General features: G+C 41.6%; 1 protein-coding gene across 1 annotated transcript; it reads right to left on the reverse strand.

Annotated features, from left to right (window-relative positions):
- Nucleotides 1–7,624: 7,624 nt before the first annotated feature.
- On the reverse strand, nucleotides 7,625–24,776 carry uqcc1 (ubiquinol-cytochrome c reductase complex assembly factor 1). The gene is made up of 9 exons (XM_084349304.1): nucleotides 24,567–24,776; nucleotides 22,100–22,207; nucleotides 20,943–21,050; nucleotides 18,610–18,682; nucleotides 17,475–17,532; nucleotides 17,180–17,288; nucleotides 12,180–12,257; nucleotides 11,512–11,625; nucleotides 7,625–8,601 (listed from the first exon to the last, which is right to left on the reverse strand). The coding sequence occupies exons 1-9, from the start codon at nucleotides 24,639–24,641 to the stop codon at nucleotides 8,467–8,469; spliced, it is 858 nt and encodes a 285-aa protein (XP_084205430.1). The 5' UTR covers nucleotides 24,642–24,776; the 3' UTR covers nucleotides 7,625–8,466.
- Nucleotides 24,777–27,309: the final 2,533 nt, after the last annotated feature.

Below are 27,309 nucleotides of genomic sequence, written 5' to 3' on the forward strand. Positions count from 1 at the left end.
AGAACTTGCCTTAGAAAAATCACGTTTTTAAGTTTTCTTCAGTATCACAGTAATCCAGTGATAGTTGTCTGTACATTAATGAGTTCACTGCAAACAGGAAGTGCTAACAGCAAATTCTGCAAAGTTTTAAAGGAGTTTTGGAGGTTTTTAGAATTTCTTTTGGTTGTTTCTCCGTTTTAATCATGTCTCCAGCTGCTTCAGGTGTTCAGCAGAATGCTGCAACTCTGTTTTACTGTGAAGCTCCAGAAATGTTCTGTGGACTACGAGACTTCACCTGACTTTATATCATCAGGAGGAGATGATGGCTGAGTCCACATTCTTGGGTGAACTGTCCTGTTGAGACCATGAAATATGGCCCTGGAAGTCCAGTTGGAGCATTTAAAGTTTTATCAGACACCAGAACGCCGCAGATCACTGCAGCAACCATTTCATCCGTCTTCATCACGATTACATTGTGTTCATGTTTGAATAGTCGAGCAGGACTGTTCGCTGACAGGCCGCTGCATCCTGCTGCCGACAATGACATTTCATTACATTGCAGTAAAAGGTCCAGAGTCGTCTGATTGTCGCCCTGACGGTGCCACCAGACCGGCACTTTTTAACTGAATGAGAGAAATGCTAACTTCATTATGCTAGCATGCTCACAGTGACAAAGTTAACATGCTGATGTTTAGCACGTATGTGCAGCATCTTACTCTGGGATGCTGAAAGTGGCTGATTAACACGAAACACTGAACACAGCTGAGACTGACGGGAACTTCAAGGCAAACATCCAATAATTCTCCAGATATCTCAGTAGAAAACTAACATATCAGCCTGTTGGTGGTGCTGGAAGAAAACTTAGGATCACAGAAGTCTTTAATCTACATTGTTTGGAAAGAACCGATATCTGAACCAGATTTCATGTCCAATAGTTGCTGAGACCAAAGTGCTGAACTGACCAACTGACCAACATTTCCATCCCTAAAGCCGCAAGCAAGACTCAAAAAGCTCCCATCAGTAGTGTTATTGTCCAGGTTGACATTCAGACACAATACACTCCCGTCCACACCCTGACTTTCCAACTCGCTATAAATGAAACACTCATTCCTTTATGGCTCCGAACGTCGTCACTGGACTTGAATCGCAGCGGTGAGGGTGGGAGCCCGGCTCTGACAGACACCATTTGTGAAGTAAAACCAAAAAAAAAACTTGATGAACGGAAACTGAACTTTCAGTGAGGACGAAACAAGTGAGGCAGAAAACATCAGACCTGAGCTCTGTGGAAAAAATGATGATGCCTTCACTGAGTCATGAGCAGCTTTATGAAAACAGTGTGTGCTAAAAAAAACTGTCCCTGCGGTGTGAATATGACCAGAATATTAAACCAGTTATTACACAGTAAGCAAACATCGCTCGCTCGACAGCTGTCACGCCAAATAAAAGGCTGTTTTTTAGACGGAGTCATATAATGTTTTATAATGTCAGTCAGCAGCTGACTTCACATAATTGTTTCTTACATATGGATCTCACAGCTGGAAAATATTCCAGTGCCAAAAACACAAGTTTTTCAAAACACTGAAGTGTGTAAAACCTCAACAGACCCAACACAGCACCGACACAACGTAAAGCTGGAAATAGAAAAGCAAAGAGATGAATTTCAAATATCTGAAGGATGCCGACATTTATTCTGGTGATTGACGGCGATAGAGCAAAGATGTTACATTAAACCTGGATACAGCTTTGGAGACGGAGCCTGTTCGTTCCTATGAAGACTTTCCAAACATTATCGGACTGAATGGCTCAAATTCTGACAGTGAAACATGTCATTTTTAAGCTACGCTAAAAAAAAAGTATACACCGGCTTACAGCTGCTTCTTCCACAATGTAAGCTCATGGGAAAAAGTCCTCCAGTGCATCACACCATGTTGTAATCACACTGTTGGGGGTTTGTGCTAGAGTCCAGATGCAAAGTCAGAGGATTGATAAGTAATTACAAGGGTGAGGTGGATTTGCATATCGTATCATATATACGGGTGGAGGTTGAAATCTCCCCAAGTGAGTGGGCTCAGTGGTAGAGCTCAGTGGTAGAGCTCAGTGGTAGAGCTCAGTGGTGGTACGGCTCAGTGGTAGAGCTCAGTGGTAGGACTCAGGACTGTATTGGGATTGGGCCGTGAGAAAAGAAGGAGCCTATGAGAAGAAACTAGACATGACAATCTAGAAATAAAAAGTTTGAGCACAGAGCGATCAACATGTTGTTGTCACCTGCAGGATTCTTGTTCCAGCAGGTCGTGTGTAAGTCAAAGTCTTCCCACATTATCCACTGAGGTGTGTGTGTGTGTGTGTGTGTGTGTGTGTGTGTGTGTGTGTGTTCTGGGTGTAAAGCGTCAGTGTGTCACCTGGAGCAGCAAAAACTTCTGATTTATTAACAACTGAAGCGTCATGTGATTATTCTGGCTGTTCAAACATGTTCTGACAGCACACAGTTGAATATAATAGTCTCATTATACTTCATTGAGTTCTGATATTATATTTCTTTAGTAAAGCACAAGCACGAGCAACACAAAGTCTCCAACACATGCATTTGATTTTTTAAATAAACACATTAAATCTCTGAGAAAACATCAGATATTTGAAATTTTGAATCAGAACACACCACTGCACTCACGCTACATGCTAACTTATGTTCCAGCTAAATAAAGATGAAATCATCGCTGTCTGATAATCTTTACGCTGCTCTGACCTCCTCAGACATTAAACTCAAAGACTGAAACAAAGTTTCCTCTGCTGCCTGAACGTCGAGCTCACAGCAGGTTACAACCTCTGTGTGACCCAGATGTCACCATCTGACTCGGTCACCCGGGGATCCTCCATAATGAAACCTGGTTGGTGACCCAGTTTAGATCCTGACACACTTTAAGTTCTGGATGAAAAGTAAAAGACTTCAGTTTGTTTCTACTGAACAAAGGTTGAAACGTCTCAGCAGCTGTTGGATGGACTGTTGTGATATTTGGTTCAGACGTTCATGCTCCCCTCAGGATGAACTATAATCTAATAAGCAAATCTAATAATCTGACATTTCCATTAAGCTCATCTGTACTGTGTGTTTCTTCTGGCAATAAATGTACTTAAAGAAGTATTTCACCTCTGGAAAGACGGCCCTTGTATAAAACCGGGCCGTCTCTGCAGCAGAAAGATGCAAATGTTTTAAATTGATGCTACATGAGCAGAGAAAACACACCAGTAACAGAGAAAAGGGCTGTGGTACAAAGAAAACCTACAACAACCAGAATGCACTGCGCCGCACTGAACCAATTAAACACTCCCGTTGATGGGTGACGCACTGAGTCTGCATTTGAATTTTGAAACAGGGACCAGTGCGGCGGTCAGCTGGTTACCAACAATATGTTATTACAGCTGAACAGTCCACTAACACAATGAAAACTTCCAACTCGATGCGAGAGAGAGGGGGCGGATTACTATCCTGATCCGACTGCACTCTTTGTGTCCATCGATGCTGCATACAAACTGCAGAACAACATGTAGCTGATGTAACGGCCCTACAGTCTGCATCGTTAGCAGGTAGACGAGACAAACAGAGAAGTTTACTCTTGTTCAGCTGATCAAAATACCAACATGGTGGAGATACAAATCAAAGTTCAGCCTCTCAGACTCTTGTTGTCAACCACAGATCAGATTTCTGTTGTTGCATAAATATTCTTCGCAGTTTGTTTTTTAGTTTTTCACGAGAGGAACCTGAACTAAGATCACAACAACAGAGTCGTGTACTTAAAAGCCTTCCAGGTGTTTCTATACTGCACCTGTACGATGTTAGCTTCATGCATAGTGGTGCAGGGCGTGCGTCTGTAAGGTGAGCTGAAGCACCTCAGGCTGATGTCTGTGAGTGTTAACGTTCATTCTGCAGCTGCACCTTCAGTTTCAGTCACTGTCACCTGTTCAGATCAACCTGTTCTCTGTCGGCTATAAAACCCTTTACCATCAATCAAACTTATTGATTATCATCATTCTTCTTGTGTTGTGAGTTCAGCTGCTCTCACTCACTCAGTGGATCTTTATCTCAGGTGTTACTGGACTCAGTAACACCTGAGATAATATCACCGCAAATCCTGCTAGAAACAAGAACTCAGTTTGTGTTAAAGTAATATATTACTCTAACATGGTACCTTTGATCCTACACACTGGACCTTAAACCTGATCTGTGCCTGGGACACACACACACACACACACACACACACACACACACACACACACACACACACACACACACACACACACACACACACAGTGGGGGAATACAGCTGGGAGTTACACTGTCACTTTGGAAAAACTGGTTTCTTTATGAATGGACACAATAGTCGGCAGGTTAACGCTCAAACATCCTTTTCACAAGTGAGAACAGAAGACAACAGGAGAGATAAAATAAAATGGAGGATGAATCCTTTGAGCAGATGAAAAGGTCGTGAACGTCACATGAGGAACAGCTGCAGTGTTAAAAGAAGGGACGGACGGACGGACTGATAAAATAAATAAATACATTTATAAATGAAGTCGTGTGTCTCTGACGCAGCGTCCTCTCTCCACTCTGTGGTCTCACTCGATGCCCCGCCCACAACACTATCTGATTGGTTACATGTCACAACAGCCAATCAACATTGAGTAATCAACTTTGACAGATGTTTATTTTTTTACTGCAAATATCAGTTCCAGTTATCAGTAACTGATCTCCTCGATCACTAATAATCAGTATCGGCTCTGAAAAAAACATTTCAGTCGAGTTAAAAGAACCAAAACTTAAGTTGAAAAATGTCTTTCTAACTAAAAGTCAGTGTTTTGAAAAGTCTTAAAGTATCTGACATTAAATGTATTTAAAAAGCACAAGTAAAAGTAATAACACATATTAATGTGTATTTAAACACTGTATTTCTCAGGATTTTACTGATTATCAGAGTCAATTGTTTTTATTAGATTGCTGATGTAATAAATTAATTTTAAAACATGTTCTCCTTTGGCTCTGATGCAGCAGCTAATCTGTGAAGTAACTAGTAACTAAAGTTAGTAAGTAGTGCAACTTGGAAATACTCAAGTAAAGTACAAGTACCTCCAAATTGTACCGTGTTTGAGTAGATGTACTTAGTTACATTGCTAGTATTGTTGTGGAAAAACTCAAAATAAATCTGATTTGACTTCCTGTTGGTGTCTGAGCTCCGAGCTGTGACCTCCTCTCTGCGGTCAGTTATTAAAACAAATATGAACATGAGCCGAGTGTAAACTTTAGATGTTTGCAGCATGAAGAGGAAACAAAAAGGAGGCGAGAGGAAAGAAAAGAGAAGCTGAGAGATGTGAAGTGGAAAAGAACAGAGAGCTGAAGAGAAGAAGACGTTCACTCTCCTCTGTGACGTCTCGTCATGTGAAGGTGACTCAGTCCGACCACTTCCTGTTTGGACGCTGCTGTCAGTACGAGTCGACAGAGACGAGATTTAACTGTTAACGTCCTGAGACAAACATGAAGCTCAGAGGGTTTTTCCACTGAAGCTCACTGAGGCAGCGAGCCGAGCCAGACCAACGGAGGAAAACTGTATTTGTTTCTTTGCGTCATTTCCAAACGTTCAGCTCCAAAGTTTGGGAAATGTTTCCATAAACTACAAATGACAGATTGTTACATTTAGTCAGGTTACAGAGACTCTGCAGGAGAGAAGGCAGGTGCACCGCTCGACTTACAGATGCAGACTATAGACTAGAAAATATCATAAAAATACATGTTGGTGTTAATTTCAGCACAGATTTCTGAAAATGTTTGCATATTTAATTTAATGGCCTCATTTGCATAATAAACATACAATAAATATATGTAATATAATATATAATATTTGCCTTCATGTCAGTAACTACCAGGGAAGTTGATAACATTTTTATTCACCATTCGTTGTTTGAAAATGTAGCTACACCTGCAGACATAACCAGCATCTTAAACCGGTTATCTGTGGCAGGAAGTCAGAACATCTCCATCTGTGATCGCAGCGACCAACAATAATAATAATAATAATAATAATAACAATAATAATAGGTATTAAAGGTATTTTAATCCAAACCATGATGATCTTCTAACACTAACCAATTGTTTTTGGTCTAACCCTGAGCAGAGCATCATCACAGCGTTGTGACGAGAGAGAAATAGAAAATTCAACCTGGACATCTTATTTTAACTTATCTGTGGTTAGAAGAAACGTACTGAGCATGAACTCTCCACTCAGCAGCTCTTACACACACCAGATTCCACTTTTATTCTGATCTATAACATGTTGGGACGACGCTGGACGAGCTGTATGGAGCCATTTTATTTATTTTTTGGTTGTCTTTCTGTTTTAAATCATCTCCAGCTGCTTCAGGTGTTTAGCAGAACGCTGCGACAGTTTCACTGTGAAGCTCCAGAAATGTTTGGTGGATTAAGAAACTTCACCTGGCTTTTTGGGTGAACTGTTCCTTTAACTAAACACAGTTTATGTATAACTCTGCATCGATTTAATAATTTCAAACCAGAAATTATTTAACTCACACGCACATGATGGAATAAAGACGTGGACGCCTGCTGCTGTTCCAGCTGTGAGTGTTGGTAAACATGAAGTCTCTCAGCTGCCTGCTGGTCTGTACATTAACATGTGGAGTGTGGCGCCCTCTGCAGGCACAACGCAGAGCTACAATCAGCTTAATATTTACATTCACATCTTTAATGTCGGGTCATAATTACAGTTAAATGAGACAGAAGAGAGTGAAACACTGAGCTGCAGGGGCGACGCTCACAGCTGATGAGGGAGACTCAACTATGATTTAACATTGTGACACTTTGGAGGTGTGATTCTTATTTTTCACTGGATTAGAGCTGAAAATTATCATTTAAGCAACCAAATGTTGGTTCTGTGCAATATTTATGTAGTTCCATCACAACAATGAGTTATTAGTCTTGTAATTTAGAGCTGAAAATGCAATTTTTAAGAGATTTTGACTCTTAATATTCACTGCATATATATATAAATATATATATTACTAGAATAATTGCCCCTTGGTTGTACGCCTCTGCAGACCAGTCAAGTAGCTGTTGATCAAAACATTTTTCAGATTTCATCTTCTCATCCTGTCAAACATTTGTGTAAAGATTTATAGTAATTACTGGATGAATCCTTGAGTTACGGCCAAAAATGTGTTGTTGTTGTCACTTTGACCGTTTGGCCACCAAAGTCTAACCGGTTCATCGAGTCACGGAGGACATTCGTATCTAATTTGAAGAAGGTGGCGTTCACAGAAAAAGGACAGACGGAGAAACACGAACACATAATTCAAAGATGTTATATTATTCCATCATTCAAGTAATTTTTTTGATCAGAGCTAATCTTTCAAACTTTTAGTTTCCTGCGACTCAACTTTAAAGAATCTATCACGAAATAAAAGACCGAAACACAGAAAAAGTTACATTTTAAATTCTGGAGCCAGAACAAGTCACAGCTCGTCATGATGGTTTATTGAACCCTACGTGATGTCATCTTGTTCATCTCGAGGCTAACGACGCTAACGAGCTTCCACTCCGTCAACTCTTGGTCACAAACAGGCACATGAAGAAAACAAGGCTCGCTGGTTTTATACATACAGAGAACATTTTTATTTAATTCACTTTTTAAAAACTTTCTCATGGTTTTTAATGCAGTGAACATCCAAGTCGCTTCCTGTTCGGGTCTGAGAGCATCAAGGAACAAGAGAGAGAAACAAACAGAGGAGAGGTGTTGAACTGCAGACCTCTGACCGACAGAGCAGGTCCATTAACCTGCTGAAACCTTTCGTTTGTTTCCTACCGCTGCCATTTTAGTGTCACTTCACCTACTGAGAGTGAAGCTTTATTGAACACACAGTGAAGGAGCAGTGACAGAAGTCTGGACTAACACCTCGGCAGGAGAAGAGTGTAAACATGGAGATATACAAAATACTTTATAAATACAGCGTGGCATTCACGGAAAAACAAGAAAATATAAATACAGAGCGTCTTGTTCTCTTCTGGTGTGTTTCACTCGACAGTTTGCAGAGAGGAAGCAGCAGAGGCTCTCAAAACCGACAGGACGACGGTGATGATGATGCGTGGCATTTCCTGTTTGTTTACTGGCTGGTTCGCTGATTGATGGGAGTACGAGAAGGTGTGTGTGTGTGTGTGTGTGTGTGTGTGTGAGAAATAAATCCCTGACTGTCTATCCTGCCTATATTGTAGCTCCAGAAACAGGACAAATTATATGAGGGGGGAGGAAGCAAAGGAAGAAGTTGTGTAAAAGAGGAGAAAAGACAAGAAGGTCAAATTTAAAATCCCTCCTGTTACGACAGAGCAAAGAGAGACAGGAGGGGAACATGATTATAGGAGGGAGAAGGGAAAAAGACGAGAAGAGGTCAGAGGAAGAGGACTTTGGATGAGAGGAGACGGGACTCCTCGTCTCACAGTCCGGTGTCGTTGTACGTGGGCGTGGCCACCTTCAGGATGCTCTGTGCGTTCTCCTCCAGCAGAGGGCGCCACTTCACCTCCCCCGTCAGCAGCAGGTCCTCCCCGTTCAGAGCGTCGATGTACTGCATCTGCACAGAGCAAGACGACACGTTTAACGAGGCTCGGAGAGCAGAGCTTCAGATCCAACATGACGAGAAGCTGCAGCACAGACGAGGTCAAAGGTCAGAGACACTGAGCTGATATTTAAACCTCATGTTTCTGCACTTTTCAGGCACTGAGACATGTTGAAATACTTCCTCATCTCTTCTGTTTCTGATTCACAGCTTAAATTTTTTTCAGGCTGTAACAGAAACCTTTACTGGATGTGTTTCAATAAAAAAACCAAAAAACTTTACTAATGACTGTGATCCTCAAACAAACATCCAATCACCGTGGATTAGGGTTGGGCTGATACATGACGCCACTGTACATCACTGATCGCTGACAGTCAACGACGTCTGAGTCCTGACCATCGTAACATTGTGATTTAAAATCCCCCCACCAGAGGACACAATGAAGTGGTGTGTCCCCTCAGAGTTGCCATAAGGCAAGAGTTATCGAGCGCTGTAGTCTATCACCCCAAAACCCAGAAATCAGTTAGCATGTTAGCACATCCGGTTCCCTCGTCTCAAACTCGATGAGGTATTTTATTGTTTTCAGCTAAATGTGTCAAATAAGGTGTGTGGTCACCACAGGCTGAACATATTCACACGTTTTGTCCTCCAACATTAAATCCATCATTAAATGTCCACAGTTTAATTATAAAGCTCTTCTGTGTGTTAAAAACGGTTAGCGGTCGCTAACAAGTGTCTGAATTAGACTACAGTTACACACTATTCTGCTACAACCTCAATAACAGCTGACGTCAGAAGCGTTTCTGCTCTCTAACAGTTGGGCAGAGAAACGATCAGCTGATCAGCTCGGAGCGACTCAAGAATCTCAGCTGAACTTTAAAACTTCCTTCAGCTGCCAGTACAAACTGTTTCTGCTTCTCAGACAACGAAAGCCGATTGGACGTCTTTGAGTTTCTTTTAGTTACTTTCACAGGTTGAAAGGAAAACTTAACGAGGTTTGACATTACATATTGAACGTGCTGTAATTAATACGGTGAGATCATCTATAATCCTCATCAACTGTCCAGAAACAAAACAAACAGAACGAGAGGCGAGTCAAAGTGAATCAGTTCAATTAAAGACCGGAGCCGAGTTTAATACGACTGAGAAACCAGACGATCATTTGAGAAATTGGGTGTTTTACTCTGTGAATAATTGTGACGTGTGTGTGTGTGTGTGTGTGTGTGTGTGTGTGTGTGTGTGTGTGTGTGTGTGGTTGTGTGTGTGTGTGTGTGTGTGTGTGAGGGAGCATGTTTAATGTCGTCAGCAGCAGCAGGTTTATGTGTTACGCTTGTGATGGAGTCAACCTGACAAACTTGTTTACTTTCCCTCGAGATGTGAATATATGAGTGTGTGTGTGTGTGTGTGTGTGCTACAGTCAGGAGAGACATTTATAACCGACGGAAACACGCGCACACACACGCGCACACACACGCGCACACACACGCGCACACACACGCGCACACACACGCGCACACACACGCGCGCACACACGCACACACACACACACACACACACACACACACACACACACACACACACACACACACACACACACACACACACACATTTCCAGTGGAGTGTGTCATTTGTTTGTTTTCTAACGTAAGACCTGCACACACACAGCGGGGGACACTTTACTGGTTGATTGAGTTGGACACTGCTTCCATGACCTTTGACACACCTGCATCTGTGTGTGAGTGTGAGTGTGAGTGTGAGTGTGAGCGTGTGTGTGTGTGAGTGTGAGTGTGAGCGTGTGTGTGTGTGTGTGTGTTAGTCAGTACTTCTCTGCACAGCAGGAGGTGACGTGAATATTAAAAGTAAAACGCAGCAGCGAAGCAAAAAGAGAAAAGCTGATGTAGGAGCCGAGGCGCTGAACGGGGGGATGAAAGGAGGTGAGGTTACAGGAGAGAGGAGGTCCTGGAGCACATGGCCCGCGGGCCTGCAGGTGTTTCTGAAAGCAGGAGAGTGTTTTCAATCTCACAGAGGCAAAGAAAATATACAGAGAGGAGCGAGAGGAGGAGGTGAGGAGGTTAGCAGGGAAGGGAAAGAGCTCAGTGAGGGAGGGGGGAGGCGGAAACGTTTCTGACAGCGGATATTTGGTCTAATATTGACCAGGACTGGATTTAATTCATCCAGAAGGAGGAGTTAAAGGAGCAGTTCACCCCAGAATGAATTTGTCAGAGTGTTGATATCGAGGTATTTGGTCAAAAATATTGTGAAATTTGATTTTGTCCTGACATTTATGAAGCTTTAGAGGAGATTTCAAAATATCAAGATTTATATCTTGTATCGCGATATAGCCTATAAATATCAGGATATTAATTTAAGGCTGTATCACCCAGCCCTGAGTGCAAGAACCCTAAAATGGTGGTTTATATTTTCTTTATCTTCTTCTCTTGTTCAGATTTTGTATCACCCAGAGACGGCAGGCAGGCAGAAGAAGTAAAGAAGCTGTGAGTCGGCAAAACGAAAAATAAAACGGTGGGAATGCAGCAATTTGTCATTCACAAAACAGCCACGCCTGAAGTCGTAGCCTGCTTCATCGTCTAGTTTCCTCTAAATTTAACCATGATTGACTAAATCAACATCAGGCTGCATTGAAGAAGACTTCAAACCAGAGACTGAGACCAGAAACTCATCAGGAAACTGTTTGCTGAGGTGACGAATCAAGTGAGAAGTAGAGTCATCTTCTCATGAGCTTTCATATAATCAGACTTCCCTTTGAAATCAGTGGACTCGCCCCCCTTAGAAAGAATGCTGCTGCATTGCATTGGTTTCACATGTAGTTATATACAACACAGGACGTCACACACATGACTGAAGAACACAAACACAGCATCCTGTGAGCACACAGACGCTGAACATGTGAACAGACACACTCACCTGTTTGCGAACGTACTCCACCATGAGCTCGAGCTGCTGGGGGTCTTCACACTCACGATTGAACAGGTTCCTCCACAGAGCTGCTGCCAGCACACAGTCATCAGACAGGAGTCCCTACACACACACACACACACACACACACACACACACACACACACACACACACACACACACACACACACACACACACACACACACACACACACACACACACAGTGTAATGATACATTACATTAACTCGCTCTGTGAAGTTTGACATCGCGTGAATTAAAGTCAGCACAGATTTGTCTTCTCATTTTCTTCCGCGTCCACAGGAAATGTTTGTGAATCAGTTTTTCATCAGCCACATTCATATATTTTCTGTTTTAAGTGCACGACAACATGTTTACATCTCATCTAACAGAAGCTTCTTCCCGCCCTCCGTCTCACCCGCCAGCTGTTACAAGAAAAACTAGTTTTAAGACTGACGTGTTGAGACAAAGTTAATAACAAATAAAATGCATAAGTAACCATTCATTTGGGATTAACTGGCTGAAAATACGTACATTTATATACACTCACAAGGAAACTGAAAGCTTCAGAGACACAAACGGCTCTGGCAGACACAGTAAAGTGGAAGAGACCCTGTATGATGCCTCCGTATGTGTGCAAAGCTACGTATCTCTCACCTCATCATATCCAAACAACGCTGCGTAGAACGTCTCCGTCATCAATTTCATCGCTTCCTTTCTATTGATGGCATCGACCTGGAAGCAGAGGGAGCACGTGTTAAACTCTCAGACGTTACAGGAGCTTCATCTGATCCACTGCTGGATCGACAGACATCACTGTCTTATTTAGCTTTTATCTCGATCACCAGCGACTACTGAGCCACTGTAGTCTGAGTCACTTCACCCACATTCAAATTCTGATTGTAGCATTAAAACCCCACTAACATCTGGCTTCTGTCTTTATCTGAGTTGGGTACAATCAGCATTCAATCCTGCATAAAATGACTCTGCAGTAGTCACGGATGTTAATCGGCTCCAGCTCTGAACGACTGGCTCATTTCCAAACATGATGAAGGAGTCGATTCTACATTTCTGCGTTTAAAAAACAAACTAATTTTGGTGTAAAACTGGTAAATGAGTCTGCAGCCACGCCAACAGCAGATTTACTTACATGCTGCAGGAGGCTGATTGTTTCTAATGTTCACAGTCTTACATTTATCAATTAGCACTAAACACAAAGCACATCTGAGGCTGATGGGATGTTAGTTTAGCAGGTATTTGGTATTGATTTACTTCTCATTTAATTATCATAGGGAAATCACAAATTGATTTACATTTCTGTAAATTAGCCAGTCGTCTTACAGTCCCTTGGCCAGATGTCTTTGAAACCAACGAGGTCATGAAACTGAAATTATGGCCTGATGATGGCGCCAGATGAAAAATCAGAGGATCACCTAAATTATGACTAATCCTCCTGCAGGAAACATGAATGTTTGTACAAGATTTGATGGTAATTCTTCTAATAGCTGTTGTGATATTTCAGTCCGGAGATTATAAACTGCATCTTGATCTTAGTCTACTTATTTACCTTTTAACTTTGCAGTCAGTCTCTACAAAGCCGGGCGAAGTCCTGTAAAATGATTTTTCCCCACAATAACTCTGCACACGACTAAAGTCGACTGTGTTCAGGGTGGAGCTGAGGTGCAGCAGCAGCAGCTCAGCGGTAAAAAGACGGACAGCTAAGTCATTGTAGAGTTCGGTTGGTTTCATCTGGTTGCAGCCGTAATTATGAACATGGAGAAAATGACCAATGATGTTTTCACTGCTCCCGACGACAATTAACATGAAACCTGAGATCAGCTCCAATCACTGGGCCTGCTGCTGCGGCGTGCTGTAAAAATACATGTGCAGCTGACGTAGAGTCAGATTAAAAACACTGTGTAGGTGCACTGTAGTAAAAACAAGCTTTCCCAACGCAGGAGGTCAGAGGTCAGAGGTCAGGCTTTATGTTTGTCTTTTTCTTCCTTTCATTTCCAATTTTAATGTTTTTTCCTCTTAAATTTGTGTTGTTACATTTTATATTTTCTCGCTTCTGTTTCTGACACGTGATCAGAGATGATTTAGTTGTTGTGAGCAGTGATGCTGGCTCTATGGCTGTGATGTTGTGATGTCACCAGGTGTTCAGGGTCAAATATCAGACACTAATTAAGAGTTTGAGTTTGTGCTGAGGTCAAACTGATGAAGACGTTTTTTAATTCGCAGTCACGTGTGCAGCCGTGTGCCAGCACATGGGATATGCAAGTGTGTGTGTACACATGCTGACAAAAGTTCAAATACGCAGCTGTGAAAACACCACCAACCACACACACACACACACACACGCACACACACACTCCCCCCTGTGCTCCGCCCAATGCATGCGTGCACACACACCAAACAGTGACCTCACAAACCACACTGTAATTTCTCATCTCTGACCTCTTTCTGTCACACAAAGCAAAATGAGCAAACCTGAGGAGCTCATGTATGTAAAAGCTTCTGAACGTTGGCTCCGGTTCAACCGTCCCACTCGTTTAACATCTCCACCATCATCATCATCATCATCATCATCATACAGATCTGACTTCTATAGTGTTTCTCTGCCACCAGGATTATTGTTTAAATGTAGGGGACCTGGATTATGTGTTTTTCTATAAAGACATACTTGAACACCACACAGCCGAGGTGAGAGATTAACTCCAGACGACACCTACAGATTCATTATTTTAAGAGTCAACTAGAATTTAAAAGTGACATCAGAAATCAGCGGTGTGGAGTCAAATCTGACGACTGATGAATCTGATGACGTCAGCGATGACTGGACAAAGAAAAGACTTGACTCCACTTGAACATAAACAAACTATTGAATTAATCTGCATCTCTTTTGGTAATTGATTATTTGGTTTGAGTAATTCTTTAAGAAAAATAAGTGTTTTCATAAATGTGAATCTTTTCTGGTTTCCTCTGGACAAAACAAGACGTTTGACGACGTCATCTCGAGCTTTTGGAAATGTTTTCCCCATTTACTGACATTTTATGGATTTAACAGCTGATCAATTCATCGAGAGATTAATGGACAATTAAAACTATCTTTAGTTGCAGCCTTAATCGAGATATTTAAACATTCAGGTCAACAGACTGAGCATCTTTATTTTGGCAGATAAAATGAAAAACCTGTCACACGGCAGATTAAATCAGTGGAGTAAGTCTGTCCACAGTGTGAGAAGAGAAGCATCTCTGCCTGTAACGTTACTTTAATAACTGTTGCCAAATACTTTAAGTTAAACTTCTTCGTATCATATTTATATCTTTAGTACATCAACTTAATAGCTCTGAATCAGGACATCCTGAAAAATACTGTGTGTTGTGTAAAGTAAATACTTGTCAACAGCTGTTAAATCAATTAATCAGAAACATGTTTCATCAACATTTTCAATCTTCTGCTGCTCGTCTCATTTTCAGGTTTTATTTTGAGGTGGGATCAAAAATATAAACTGCTGCTCAAAACTGCAGAGCTTCTGTCGTCTCAGCCGCCGTGACCAGCAGATTAAAGTCACATTATTTAGTAGCTGATTTTTAAAACTTTGTCATTTTTTTTTCAAAGTTGTTTTTAAAGTCACATTCTTGAAAAGCATTAATTATCTCCAGTGTTGTTAAAGTAACTAAAAGTCATAACGAAGTTAAGTAACCAGTAAACTACAGATATCGAATAAATGAAGTGGACTGTGAAATGTCTCACTGAGCTGAAGACGGGAGGAGATTTTTGGACCCTGCTGTGGTTCTGTTCGCTGATGGACTGAGTCGGGTCCATAGAACTGACCACAGGTACATCAGTATTCACCGGTATGTTTAAAGATCGATTTGTTTGGATGAACTTTGACCTTTATTTTTTAATCCAAGTTTAGAGTTCTGGTCGTCCACTGCTGAGTGACAGTGAAACAACACAAACACTAACTGCGGTTTGTTCTCCAGCATGAACCTGGGAGTTGATTCCAGTCTAATTTGAGTTGAGAGAGTCTTTCTGAAAGCTACGCGCGAGCAGAGCCAAGCCCGAAGTCTGTGATGTCAATGAGCGACACTTCCTGGAGCTGCTCCACTGACAGAGAATAGAGGAGCGACTCTGTGGACACGGCGACCGCGGCCAGGCTCGCTCTCCGGGGATCTGGCTTCGCTTTCTGCTTGAGAACTGTTGGCACAATTACGCTGATGTAAAACGTTAAATAAACAAAACCTGCATCCTATGTAGCATGCAATGGCACGAATAAAACTTAATGCACTGTTGCATCAGCCCAAAGCGGAAATGTCTCGAAAATAATGAATATTTATTTAACAGAATGTAATTTAGTTGTTGTGAGGCAGAGGCACAGAAAACTGAGCTGCTAACGTCGGAGAAAAATCTCAAAGAGCGACGACTTCGCCGCTGCAGTCACACAAACACACCAGAAACATACAACACACCACACAAACACACCAGAAACATACAACACACCACACAAACACTTCTGTAAAACACAGCTGTGTGACTGGTTGTAGTTTTAATAGTTCACTCCAGAGCTGATCGACAGATATTTTCATCTACGTTGTATCAAAGTAAACTGAATATTTTTGGACGTCACCCTGATCATTTTTCTCAGTTATTGACAAACCGATCAATCGAAAGAGATGATTTCAATTTAAAAGTTTGAGGGTTAATTTAACAGCCGAGCAAAACCCAAAACTGGATTGAGCCATTCACCGACAGGAGGAGAGCTCAGAGGTTTTTTTATTTCTTCTGGGATTAAAAAGTGGATTTATCTTCACTCCTGTTTATCAGCCTGACTGCAGCAGTGATCTGGAGGTGACCTCGGGTGTTTCTGTTCTGTAGTGTTGACTGCTGTATGGAGCTGGAGGGGAAATGGACTTTACTTCATGAATGTAACGTTACAGAGAGGAGAGAGAACCAGATTCTCACCCCCTCAGTGCCTGACGCTGCTCGCTAGCCTCTTGTGAATGTAATTTAGCTGTTTGGGGTCCAATAAACATACCTGAATAATGTGAACAAACACAAAGCATCTCTACGTTGTTGATAATAATCCATCTGACGTAACTCAGTTACGATTGTTCACAGACGAGGTAATGTTTTAGTTTTATTCAAGTTACTTTTAGTCTTGTTCACACATCCCTCCTCACCCTCTGACTCTCTCCTGGACGTCATAGCGACAGGCGACCAGATGAAAAACACTGTTCCCTTGTGGTAACTTGTGGTTTTCTCTGGTTAGAAACATTTGACATGAATTTCACTTGTGCATGTGAACTCCCCCTCCCCAGGGTTCAATTAAGCATACTGATCTATCTGTAGCTCTGCAGACACCGTGGGCTTTATTGTGTTTCCATGATGCTGCATATAGAGGAATAATTGTCACGTGGTATCACTGTATAGAGACATCAGGCTGAGGAGTTATATTTACATCATACTGACTCTGTGTGTTATCACAGGCATGCTGTGCATCGAGCTGTATGTGTAGTGTAATGTACAACATGTGTTTATGGTGGACATCTGATCTGATCTGATCTGAACATGTGAATCCTGCTCTACGACCTGACGGTTACCATGAAGCTGTATGAGAAGGCACACACACGTACACACATATATAACTTACCCCCATGATTTTGCTCCTCTGCTCGACGTCCTCCCACATGGAGTGGACGATGTAACGGCACATGTACTTTCCTTCTCTGCCCTCCTGACGCATCCGAACCAAACACATCCTGACAGAGTGAAGAGTGAAGTCAGACGAGGGGGAAAACAAGACAAGACAGCACATGACAGGAAAAAGTGATCGGATCAGGAGAGAAGAAATGTGGAAAAACTGCCATCGTGTGTGTGTGTGTGTGTGTGTGTGTGTGTGTGTGTGTGTGTGTGTGTGTGTGTGTGTGTGTGTGTGTGAGACTCACCACACATGCAGCTGCGCTACCAAGAACCAAGAGTTGAGTGTGTCGGGGAGGGAGCACTCTGCAACAAACACACAGCGTCAACAAACACTCAACAACAAACTCCAGCTATTTGACCATCAGTTGGTAAAATAACAATTATATTAACTAACATTAATTATCGTATGTGATTAAGAAAAACAGAGAAACATTTGTGTTTTCTTGACTCAATTATAATTTGGAACATTAAACACACTGAAGGTCGATTAACTTCATATAAACTACCAGAAAAGAAATAAACATGAATAAATGAATAAAAGCTCGGCTGAGGACGAGCCTTCATATTAACTAAGTGCAGCAAAAAGTCTTTCAGAAGACAGATGCAACACAACATTTATGATTTATGAGCCGAGCCTACATGTGCAGTCAGTCGATAGAAGAAGCAGCCGTTTACTGAAGGACTCGAGGTCCAACGGTCCGACAAATCTGGTGTTTCAGAGACGAGAAGGGAATCCAGTTTTCACAGTTTTTGTGTACTTTTTGGGGATTGTACTGACAGTAGCGGCGCTGCGTGACAGTTTGTGTTACGCAGCAGTGGCAGCTGGTTGGTGGTGGGTGGGCCAGTCGCTTTTCAGGGGAACATGGCACCATGACTGGAGACCGTCGACGTCTGTATTGTGGCTTCGGACTCTTACAGCCCTACTTTTCACATTCACACTGTGTCCTAATTGCATGAGACGCAATCAAGCGACAGCGATAAAATTACCTTGATTTCACTGTTTTGTTTTCTAACTGGCTGTTTTGAGAAAACCTGTTTCCGTTTTCATCCCTGTCGCTCGTGTTGAAAGTCTATTAATCTCAGATGAGACACAGTGGATTTGTGAAGTTGAAAGGAGGAGTTATCTTTACATCACAGATTACATCAGTCAGTGTGAAGGCCTGAGCAGTAATATACTGTTACTGACTGGAGATGTAAACAGGCCGTATTACTGGCAGTGTTAGCAGTAATTTATCGTCGGGTCTCAAACAAACCATACTTCAGTTTTATGATTTGCTTTTGATGTCCTATCCTCTGGCAGATTTCACCTTGTGCATTGTAAAACTGTTTTCTATGTTTCCTGATTTTGCCCTCGCAGCGTCGGAGCTGCTTCACACTTACTGTCAAAGAAATCGTCGTAGTTGATTCTCTCTACGCAGCACGTGTACATGCGCAAGGCAGCAATCTTGATTTTCTGTGAAGACGAGAGAGAAAAAAATCAGTAACATCATAAACATCTTCCATAGATCATGTGTATTAATAACTGCGGCGTTAACGTACGTTAAGTCTTAGTAAGTAGTAAGTAACTGGATATTCGCAGTAGGTGGACCTGCAATATTAAAATATTTCTCTTTACTGAAGCAGCTGCAGTTGAAGTGCTTGAGATTTATAAAAATATATCATTAAATTGTGTTTATTCAGTTGTGAGCTAAAAATACAAAGACAATGAAACAGTATTCAGATGAACCAGAAAAACCTGTTCACACCTTTAACCACCAGCTCTAAACCAACTCTTTCTTTGGTTACATCCATGATGCTGATACTGTAGCTGGTGTCTAACCGGGCTGCTACAAACACACAACACACATTCAGCTGTAACAACTGTATGGAGAAAAGGAGAATACAAACAGCTACACAAACCTGTGAGAGAACAGGACATGAGGTCAGACACGTTTAACTGCTCATGCCAAACGCTGCCAAGCCGGCGTGAAGCCCAACACTTTACTAGATGACACAACAACACACATTCCTCTGCACATACGCCACCTCGCTCACCGTTTGGCCAAAAACCTCCCACAGAACCGAACCTTTCTGCGGCTGTGAATGTTTATGCTTTGCTGATGTGTGAATTCTTGGAAAACAAACTCACTACGAGGTCGAGATGGAACCAAAAAACAGATCCCTGAAGAATATTAGCAGAACTTTAAAGACCCAACTCAACGACATCATGTCCTTCTGACCGACAGCGTAGGAGTGCTGATTTAAAGCAATTTTCTAAATTGATTATTGGACGTGTTAGCAACAGATTATTCATCGACAATGAATAATGCAACACAAAGTGCAGGTTGTTCAATAACAGTGTTTTTTAATTACTGGCGCGGCTCACAGTCAGAGCTGAGACACATACTGACGTTAACATTAAATGTTTCATTTCAGTGGATATCAATAGTTATTGATATTTTTAATGACCTATTTTTAATAAAGACCAGGACTAAGGTTGAATTTAACCACCTTATTTTAAGTAAATTTTTCTTTTAAAACTTCAGTTTCATGTTGTAAAAGTGTAAAAACTTGAAAATATGTTGTTTATTTGTCTTTAATGTGCCTTTCTAATTGACTCTGAACGTATAAAACGACCAAAGAAACTGTTTAATGATAATTATAAAACAATTGTTAAGTGAAGTGACTCTCAGGACGATCGCCTCAAACCAAAAACCTGCCACACTGCTGAGCTACAATAGTCTTAACATATCTAAACCATCTCCACACGTCCTTTTTATTAACCATGTCCTGACTGTCTGCCATCATTTCTCACTTCTGGGTTAAAATACAGGTTGTTTTATAGATTTGGATGATTGCCTCTGTGCTCACTTACAGAGAAGTGTAATGAAGGGCTGAGCGGCTTTAAAACAGCTCAGTTATTCTTTTATAAAGAGGAATTCTTTGTTTTCTTGACAAAAAAGGAAGAAAAGAAAACAACAGAAACAAACATTTGAAGATACTGGTACCAGTTATCTGCCAAACTGTTATTTTAAATATTGGCATCGGCCCAGAGTCATTTATTGTATTTGTTTTAATGAGAAAGTGACGACTTCACTCTACATATTCAGGAGCAGTGAGGAGCTGCTGGGGTGCGTTCGAGTCTGTATACATGGGAGAAATATTCCTGGATGACAGCCCATAATTTAAGCTCCCTGCTGGGAGGTGGGAGCTCTCATGTACTCCTCTGACACACACACACACACACACAGACACACACACACACAGACACACACAGACACACACACACACTCACACACACTCACACAGAGGTATAACTGTCCTCTGAACACTGACAAACCTGAATGACTGACTCACTAACAGACAGTAATTGCGCCTCCTCTCTCTCACCTTCATCTCTGCTTCTTGTATAAACGCCTCCCTCCCTGTGATGTTTCCCGCGAGGTGTTGTTGACACGTTCTTACTCAACCGACGGGTTAAATAAGGGTAAAGGTGCAGCTGTTATTGTTTTGGCACATTTTGATGCAGCACTCAGCTGTGGTCTCATACTCTATTACTCAACTACAGCCTCTGGTTTCTGTCCCTCATCATGAGCGGGACCGGTCACGACGTCAGAACACTGATAATCCTACACATGTCGCTTTGGGCTGACTGATGAACTGTGACGACATACGTGATCATGTATAGGTATGTGCCTCCATGTTAACTCCCACCTCTGTCCACCATTACTCACCCATTTGTTGTATTTGAGAGGCCCGGTGAAGCCCATGGCCTCAATGAGCTTCGTGAAGGCCCCGACCTCTTCCTCTGTGTGCTGGGGCGTCTCCTTCACATTGTAGAGCTGACGGACGACAAATGGAAAAGGCAGCGAGGGGAGGACGACAGAGGAGGTGAAGATCAGAGTGAGAGGTAACAACAGAACAGAAGAAAGAGAGAGGAAGAGTGACAGAAGAGAGAGAGGAAAAGTTGCAGAAGGATGAGTGACAGATGACACAGCTGAGGAGAAACTCCTTCATACACACTGAATCACCCTCATTAAATCAACAGCACAGTTTCAGTATGACGACACACACCTGGGGAACATGGCCTTTACTGGGAGAGTGCAGCTGTTCAGTAAATTAATATACTGACCTATTCTAAGCTGCATGTTGTCTTCATGCCTGACAGCTTTATTACTGCCACCATGACCCCAGTTGGCCTTCATCACTGCCTCCAGACGTTTTGCTTCAGAAAAAGACTGCAGTTGAATTTTCTAGCTGAATATTTGCTCTCAAATGTTTACCAGCCCTGTTTTCAGTTTGACAGTGTGTGTGTGCGAGACAACATTTGTCGTGGTAACTAACATATGTTAACATAACATATACATATAACATGTGTTTATTACGTCTTTCCGTCTGTGGACAGATTTTTGTCCGCACGAGTGTCACAACCGTACAAGATACGATCACGAAAACTTTACAGGTGTGCAGGCCGAGTTCAAAGTAGTGTTGTCAGGACACTGGAATTTCTAACTTCAATAAAATACCTTGAAAAATATCAATATTCAATACTGTGTTCTGTACCACGGGGAAAACTGACACAACATTGGAGGGCAAATGTTGTTTTTTATCTTTACTAAAAGATAAATATAATAAGGCTCGTGTACTGCAGCGTTTAAGATACATTTCCTCTGACCACAGGGGACATACACCAACTACTACAAAGCTTTTCACTCGTATTGTTCAGATTATATTATCATTTGACATGAAAAAGTAGTATTACATTTGATACAAAGCAAAATAGAAGTATTTTTACTTGTGGTCTCAGACTTTCCGACCCTACTGTGTGTGTGTGTGTGTGTGTGTGTGTGTGTGTGTGTGTGTGTGTGTGTGTGTGTGTGTGTGTGTTTACCTGTGTGGTCATGTGCAGTGTCCGACATGGTGTTAAACTGGGAGAGGAGACTCTGGCCAGTTGGCAAGCTACTAAAGCTCTGGCAAAACAGGCTTCTTGATCTAACACCTGGATGGAGACAAGAGAGATGAAGCAGTCAGACAACGACGTTCATTATGAGACGATCAGCTGGTGACAATGATACGACGAGAGGAACAAGCACGTGAAGTAGTTGGAGAAAGTGGTTCTGATGTTGTCCTGGTACAAATAATCAGGCTAATACAAACAAAACTAGAAATATTAAACTGTGTCGGAGGGAAATATCAGTACAGTACGTCTCTTTCATAACTGCTGCATGTTGTGTAAGATTTAAAAGTCAAATTAGAAGAGCCACATTCTGAACATCATCATCAACACAAACCACATCTCGTCCCACATGTAACAGATACTGTTTTATTTCCTGTCAGTACACTAAATTATAGAATTCTCTAATTGTTGCAACCCTGACTATTTCGATGTTACTTCATAGCAGCCGTTAAAGCCAAAAAATGCTGCTTTCATTGTCTTAATTTATGAGTTAATTTAAGATCTCTGTTAATTTAAGATGACTGTTGGTTGACAAAACTAGACTTTTAAGAACATCATCTGGAGGCTCTAGACTAGAAATTATTATTCGATTAATGGAGCAAATTAATCAAAAATGACAATAATTGCTAGTTGTAGCTCAGGAGTGTCATTGAGTCCACTCAGACAACAATAAGACTGCTTTGTGTAAAAACCAGACAATGTCCGTTTTCCCTTCGACACCATGAAAATGATCATTTAGGTAAAAAAGTTTCCATCATTCTCCGGTTACAGCTTCTCCAATGTGAGGATTTCAACTTTTTTTGTGTTGTATGTCATTGTGAACTTAACAAGAGCTTCAACACACTCTTAAACCACCCGCAAAAAACACAAATTCTGATTCCAGCTTCTTAGAAGTGAGTATTTCTGGTTTCTTTCTTCCTCTAGGACAGTAAACTGAAGATCTCTGGGTTGTGGACAAAACAAGACATTTGAGGACGTCATCTTGGGCTCTGGGATGCTCGACGTTTTTAACCATTTTCCGACATTTTATTTAACCAACAACTTATCATTTGATCTAGAAAATAACTGTATTTATGTACAACAACAACATTCAATAGTCGCAGCCCTGAACTGAACACCTTTGGAGTTTTTCTGGGTTTTCAAACATGTTGGTTGGAAACTACAAGCAGCTACAAGGAACAAACATTGTTTTGTTGATTCTGGTCACGGAGGTCGTGAAAGAATTGGTTTAATTTTATCTGATCCGACCCACGTAAGGCAGAATCGGACCCAGTGACAGGCAATAAGAATAACTCTTGTAACTACGAAGCAACAGCCAATCTTCTGGCTGATGGTCCCCTTAGCTTATGTAGGTCATATAGAGGTTCATCAGTGTTAAACTGAGACCGTTTCATAACCAGTTCAAACTTCCTTTTGGTACATTTAACTCAGTTATTAGAAGCAGAAATAATCGGCAGGTTAATAGATAATGAAAAAAATCATTCTTTGCCCTTCTGCCTATTTGTTCTTCTTCTTTAAACCAGTCGTTTCAGGTTCTGGTCTGACAGAACAGGCTCAAAGATTTATCATCATGACGTCCAGTCCTGCCTCGTCCTTGACAGTTTTCATCTCCAAATTGCAGTGTCTCCTCTCAGTTTGTTGAGGTCTTAGGTGGACACATTTGGGATCCTCTCCAAAGAAAAAGAGACCATTACTATGATCGTATCTGTGTATAAATAGTTGGATAGACTAGAGCTGATAATAAATCTCAAACTGACCAGCTACAACAACTACACCTGTCATTTAGTCAGTTCTGTTGCTCTTCACACTGAGTTTTAATTAATTTGACTCCAGTGGCTCCTAAACAGCCTGGGTGCTGCTATAACGGTGGGAACCCTGACAGCACAATAACTCATTTTACAGGGACTTGTTTTATCCTCTCAAAGTGAAGGAAACGCGCAGACACAGCTGTTTTCTGTGATATTGTGACGTTATGGTGAATAGTTTCCATTGATTCTGATCACGTCTCCAGTTGTGTGTCTGTGATGGGAGCAGAAGTAGGTCAGTGGTCTTTGTGTGTCTGTCACTGGGGTGTTGAGCAGCAGTAATGTTAGCTTAGTTAACCTGCACGGTCAAGTTCACCTGCACAAACCAGCTGATTAGCTCGACAAGTAGTTAATCTTTTTAAACTGCCAGCTCTGAGAGTCGGAGCCGCTGTGGTTTGATAAAATCCCAAACACACACAAACTCTTCACAGACACACACGTCCGTCTTTCATGTGTTGGTCCTCATCGTTGTGTTGAACTGTGTGTTTGTTCACACACACCGTTAGCTCTCTGTGCAGTGTGGAGTGTGGCGTGTTAGTCAACTTAGCTTAAATCCTATTAGCCAGCTAAGCTAACGTTAGCGGTGCCGTTGTTACCTTTCCTCCGGCGGCTCTGGACGCTGTCGCATTGAACACGCTTCTGACGGCGGACTGCAGCGGCCGCCGATACATGACTGCACCGTGTCCGAGTATCGCAGCTGAGAAGCGGGCTGCCAGCACGCCGCGGCTCCCTTCAGTACAAGCTTCAGGTTTGGTAACGCCAGTCCCGTCCCCACCTCCTCCTCCTCAGCAATGTCAACGGAATCTGTCCGGCACCCAAACCCGTCCGGTCACACAAAAAGGCAACGCGGAGAAAAGTTCCGCTTCCACTCAGAGGGTTTTAATCCTCAATGTTAAAGTGTGGTTTTGTTTTTATTCTGTTTTAAATTGTGGAGCAAACATGTTTTACCACAAAGTATTTAAAACCAAGAAGCACAATCTCCAGGTTCCTTTGTCGAAGAAAATACTTATATTGTACTCTTTACGCCATTACATTGATTTAATCCATTTTATTAGTCATTACTATGACTACAGATTTGTAATAAACTTTATCAACACAATATAACATATTATTATAGATTAAGCTACTCAGTTATTAAAATTAGTCCTGCCTCTACCTGCTGCAACATTAAAGGAGCACTATGTAGTTTTGAAGAAGAAGTTCAAACTCAGGATTTTAATATTTACAACATTAATGAGGTGATAATACAAACTCAGAAATATGTATTTTTTCCATCAGTGAATAAACGAGCTGTTCTTAGAGGAAAATAAGGTCCCAGAACACTGTTTGAAGCTAGAAAGGTGGCAGGGTCCACCACATATAAACAAAGTTAAACAGTATAAAGTGTGTCGTCCTTTAAGGGCAGTTTGTTTATTCAGTTTATTCAGTCATGAAAACAAAGAGAGTTTCATTAATAAGCAGAAAAAAAAAATCAGCAAATGAAGATCTCTCTCTGCTCATTAACATTTCTTCAACAGAACTACAGACTGCTCCTTTAAAGTGATTATCCAATAAAAAAAAAAAATTATCCTTAACAGTGATGGCATGTTACTATGTAACTAAGTACATTTACTCAAGCAAATACTGTACTTTTTACTCTGCTACATTTATTTGATAACTTTGGTTATTGATTACTTTCTAGATTACAGCAAACTTTCACATTTTTAAACTTTGACTGTGATAATCAGAAAACTGCTCGACACTGGATCAGATCATTTGTTTGTATAATTTACTTTTGCCTGTACTTTTGATACTTAAGTACATTTAATATCAGATACTTTATAGTTTAATACACTGATTCTAAAATGGGCCTTTCTGCATAATTAATACTTTTAGTAATAAACATTTATTATGATGCTGATGCTTTACTTGTACTGCAGTACTTTATGTAACAGAGTATGTCTACACTGTGGTAGTGGTAATTTTACTTCTAACATCACTGATCAAAAGTTAACAGAGTATTTTTTGTTACTCAGCACAAACCATAAAGTCTTTATTGTTTTCTCCCATGACAGAACTATAATTTGCAGAAACATTATGAATTAATGGTTAAAGAACAGATGTTTCATGTTTAGCAGAAGGCAGAACAAAATCAAACTGGAAAACGAAAAATGAATCTTGATGATGAACGCGACACAGCGTCAGTTATGCAGCGGCTCCAGGGCCACAGAGTAAGCAGGGCCATGCATGGCTGCCTCCACAGATTGTTCAAAGCCATCCAGCTATTCAGCTGCTTCCTGCTAAAGCCCCCACAGACCGACAGCCACAGTGTGTCTGTACTTCTGCATGACAGATGGTAGAAAATAAAGTGTCGGTCCCATCGTGTACAAACACTGGTTTACTGTATATGCAAGCAAAACTGTGACGTGACAGAGATGGAAAGTTTTCATTCTTGTGTGAATCTTTCAACCTTCCACATGATGATCTAATGCTGCAGCTGTCAGTCCTCCAGGTATGTGGATGACATACTGTAGATGATGAGGAGTTTGAGAGCAGATGAACAGCAACAGAGACCTTCTGTATGTGTGTGTGTGTGTGTGTGTGTGTGTGTGTGTGTGTGCTTCGAGACACTCACCAACATTCAGAGAGCAGTTAATATATTCTGATTGGCTCTAATTCGTCTCCTTTTTCAAATTATGTCAAAATGAACTTTCCTGGCGAGCCTGAAAGACGAGCCGGAGCCGGCGGGAGCAAAACCTTCCTGTTATTATTTGGTGTTTTTCTTCTCATTTGTCCTGTGTAGATTTTTGGAGTCACAGCTTGTGGACACAATCAATCACTGCTGATTAACAGACGCTGACTGATGAGAAAATACTGCATGTGTGTGTGTGTTTGAGATGGAGAGAGAGAAAAAGTCAGAGAGACGTAAACAGAAAAAGATCTGCGAGAGAGAAAACTAAATGAAAGGGTGTGAAAGGGAAAACTATGAAGGTCAAGTGGAGTTTTCTGGGCCAGCAGGCTGGTCCAGAACCTGAACGCTTGTGAGGAAACGAAATCAGCAGCTTCAGATTGATGCCGAACGTGAACAGTTACAATAATACTTCAGCTGTGAGTTATGAGACGCGACTGAGCGGGGCAACGTCAGGTCTAGCCACTGCTATTTCCTCCACAGTCAGTCTGATGCTGCACTCCCTGCAGTGACATCACCTGACAACACACACACACACACACACACACACACACACACACACCAGTCACCATCTCTGACCTTGATCTAGCATTGAATAACCCTCCCAGGAAGCTGCCAACAGTCCCAGCAGTCTGCCTCCGTTCCAGACTCAAAATGTGTCAGCGAGATAA

This window comes from Pagrus pagrus (assembly GCF_965226575.1).
Source record: "Pagrus pagrus genome assembly, chromosome: 3".
NCBI classification, from domain to species: domain Eukaryota; kingdom Metazoa; phylum Chordata; class Actinopteri; order Spariformes; family Sparidae; genus Pagrus; species Pagrus pagrus.

What these genes read in the sequence shown, in the direction of transcription:
- uqcc1 (XM_084349304.1), bottom strand. Translation starts at nt 24,641, where the DNA reads ATGTATCGGCGGCCGCTGCAGTCCGCCGTCAGAAGCGTGTTCAATGCG. An exon ending in CTCTCAAATACAACAAATGG is followed by an intron (nt 18,683 to 20,942) that starts GTGAGTAATGGT and finishes TCGTCTTCACAG; the next exon opens with AAAATCAAGATTGCTGCCTT. An exon ending in AGAGGAGCAAAATCATGGGG is followed by an intron (nt 12,258 to 17,179) that starts GTAAGTTATATA and finishes CTCTGCTTCCAG; the next exon opens with GTCGATGCCATCAATAGAAA.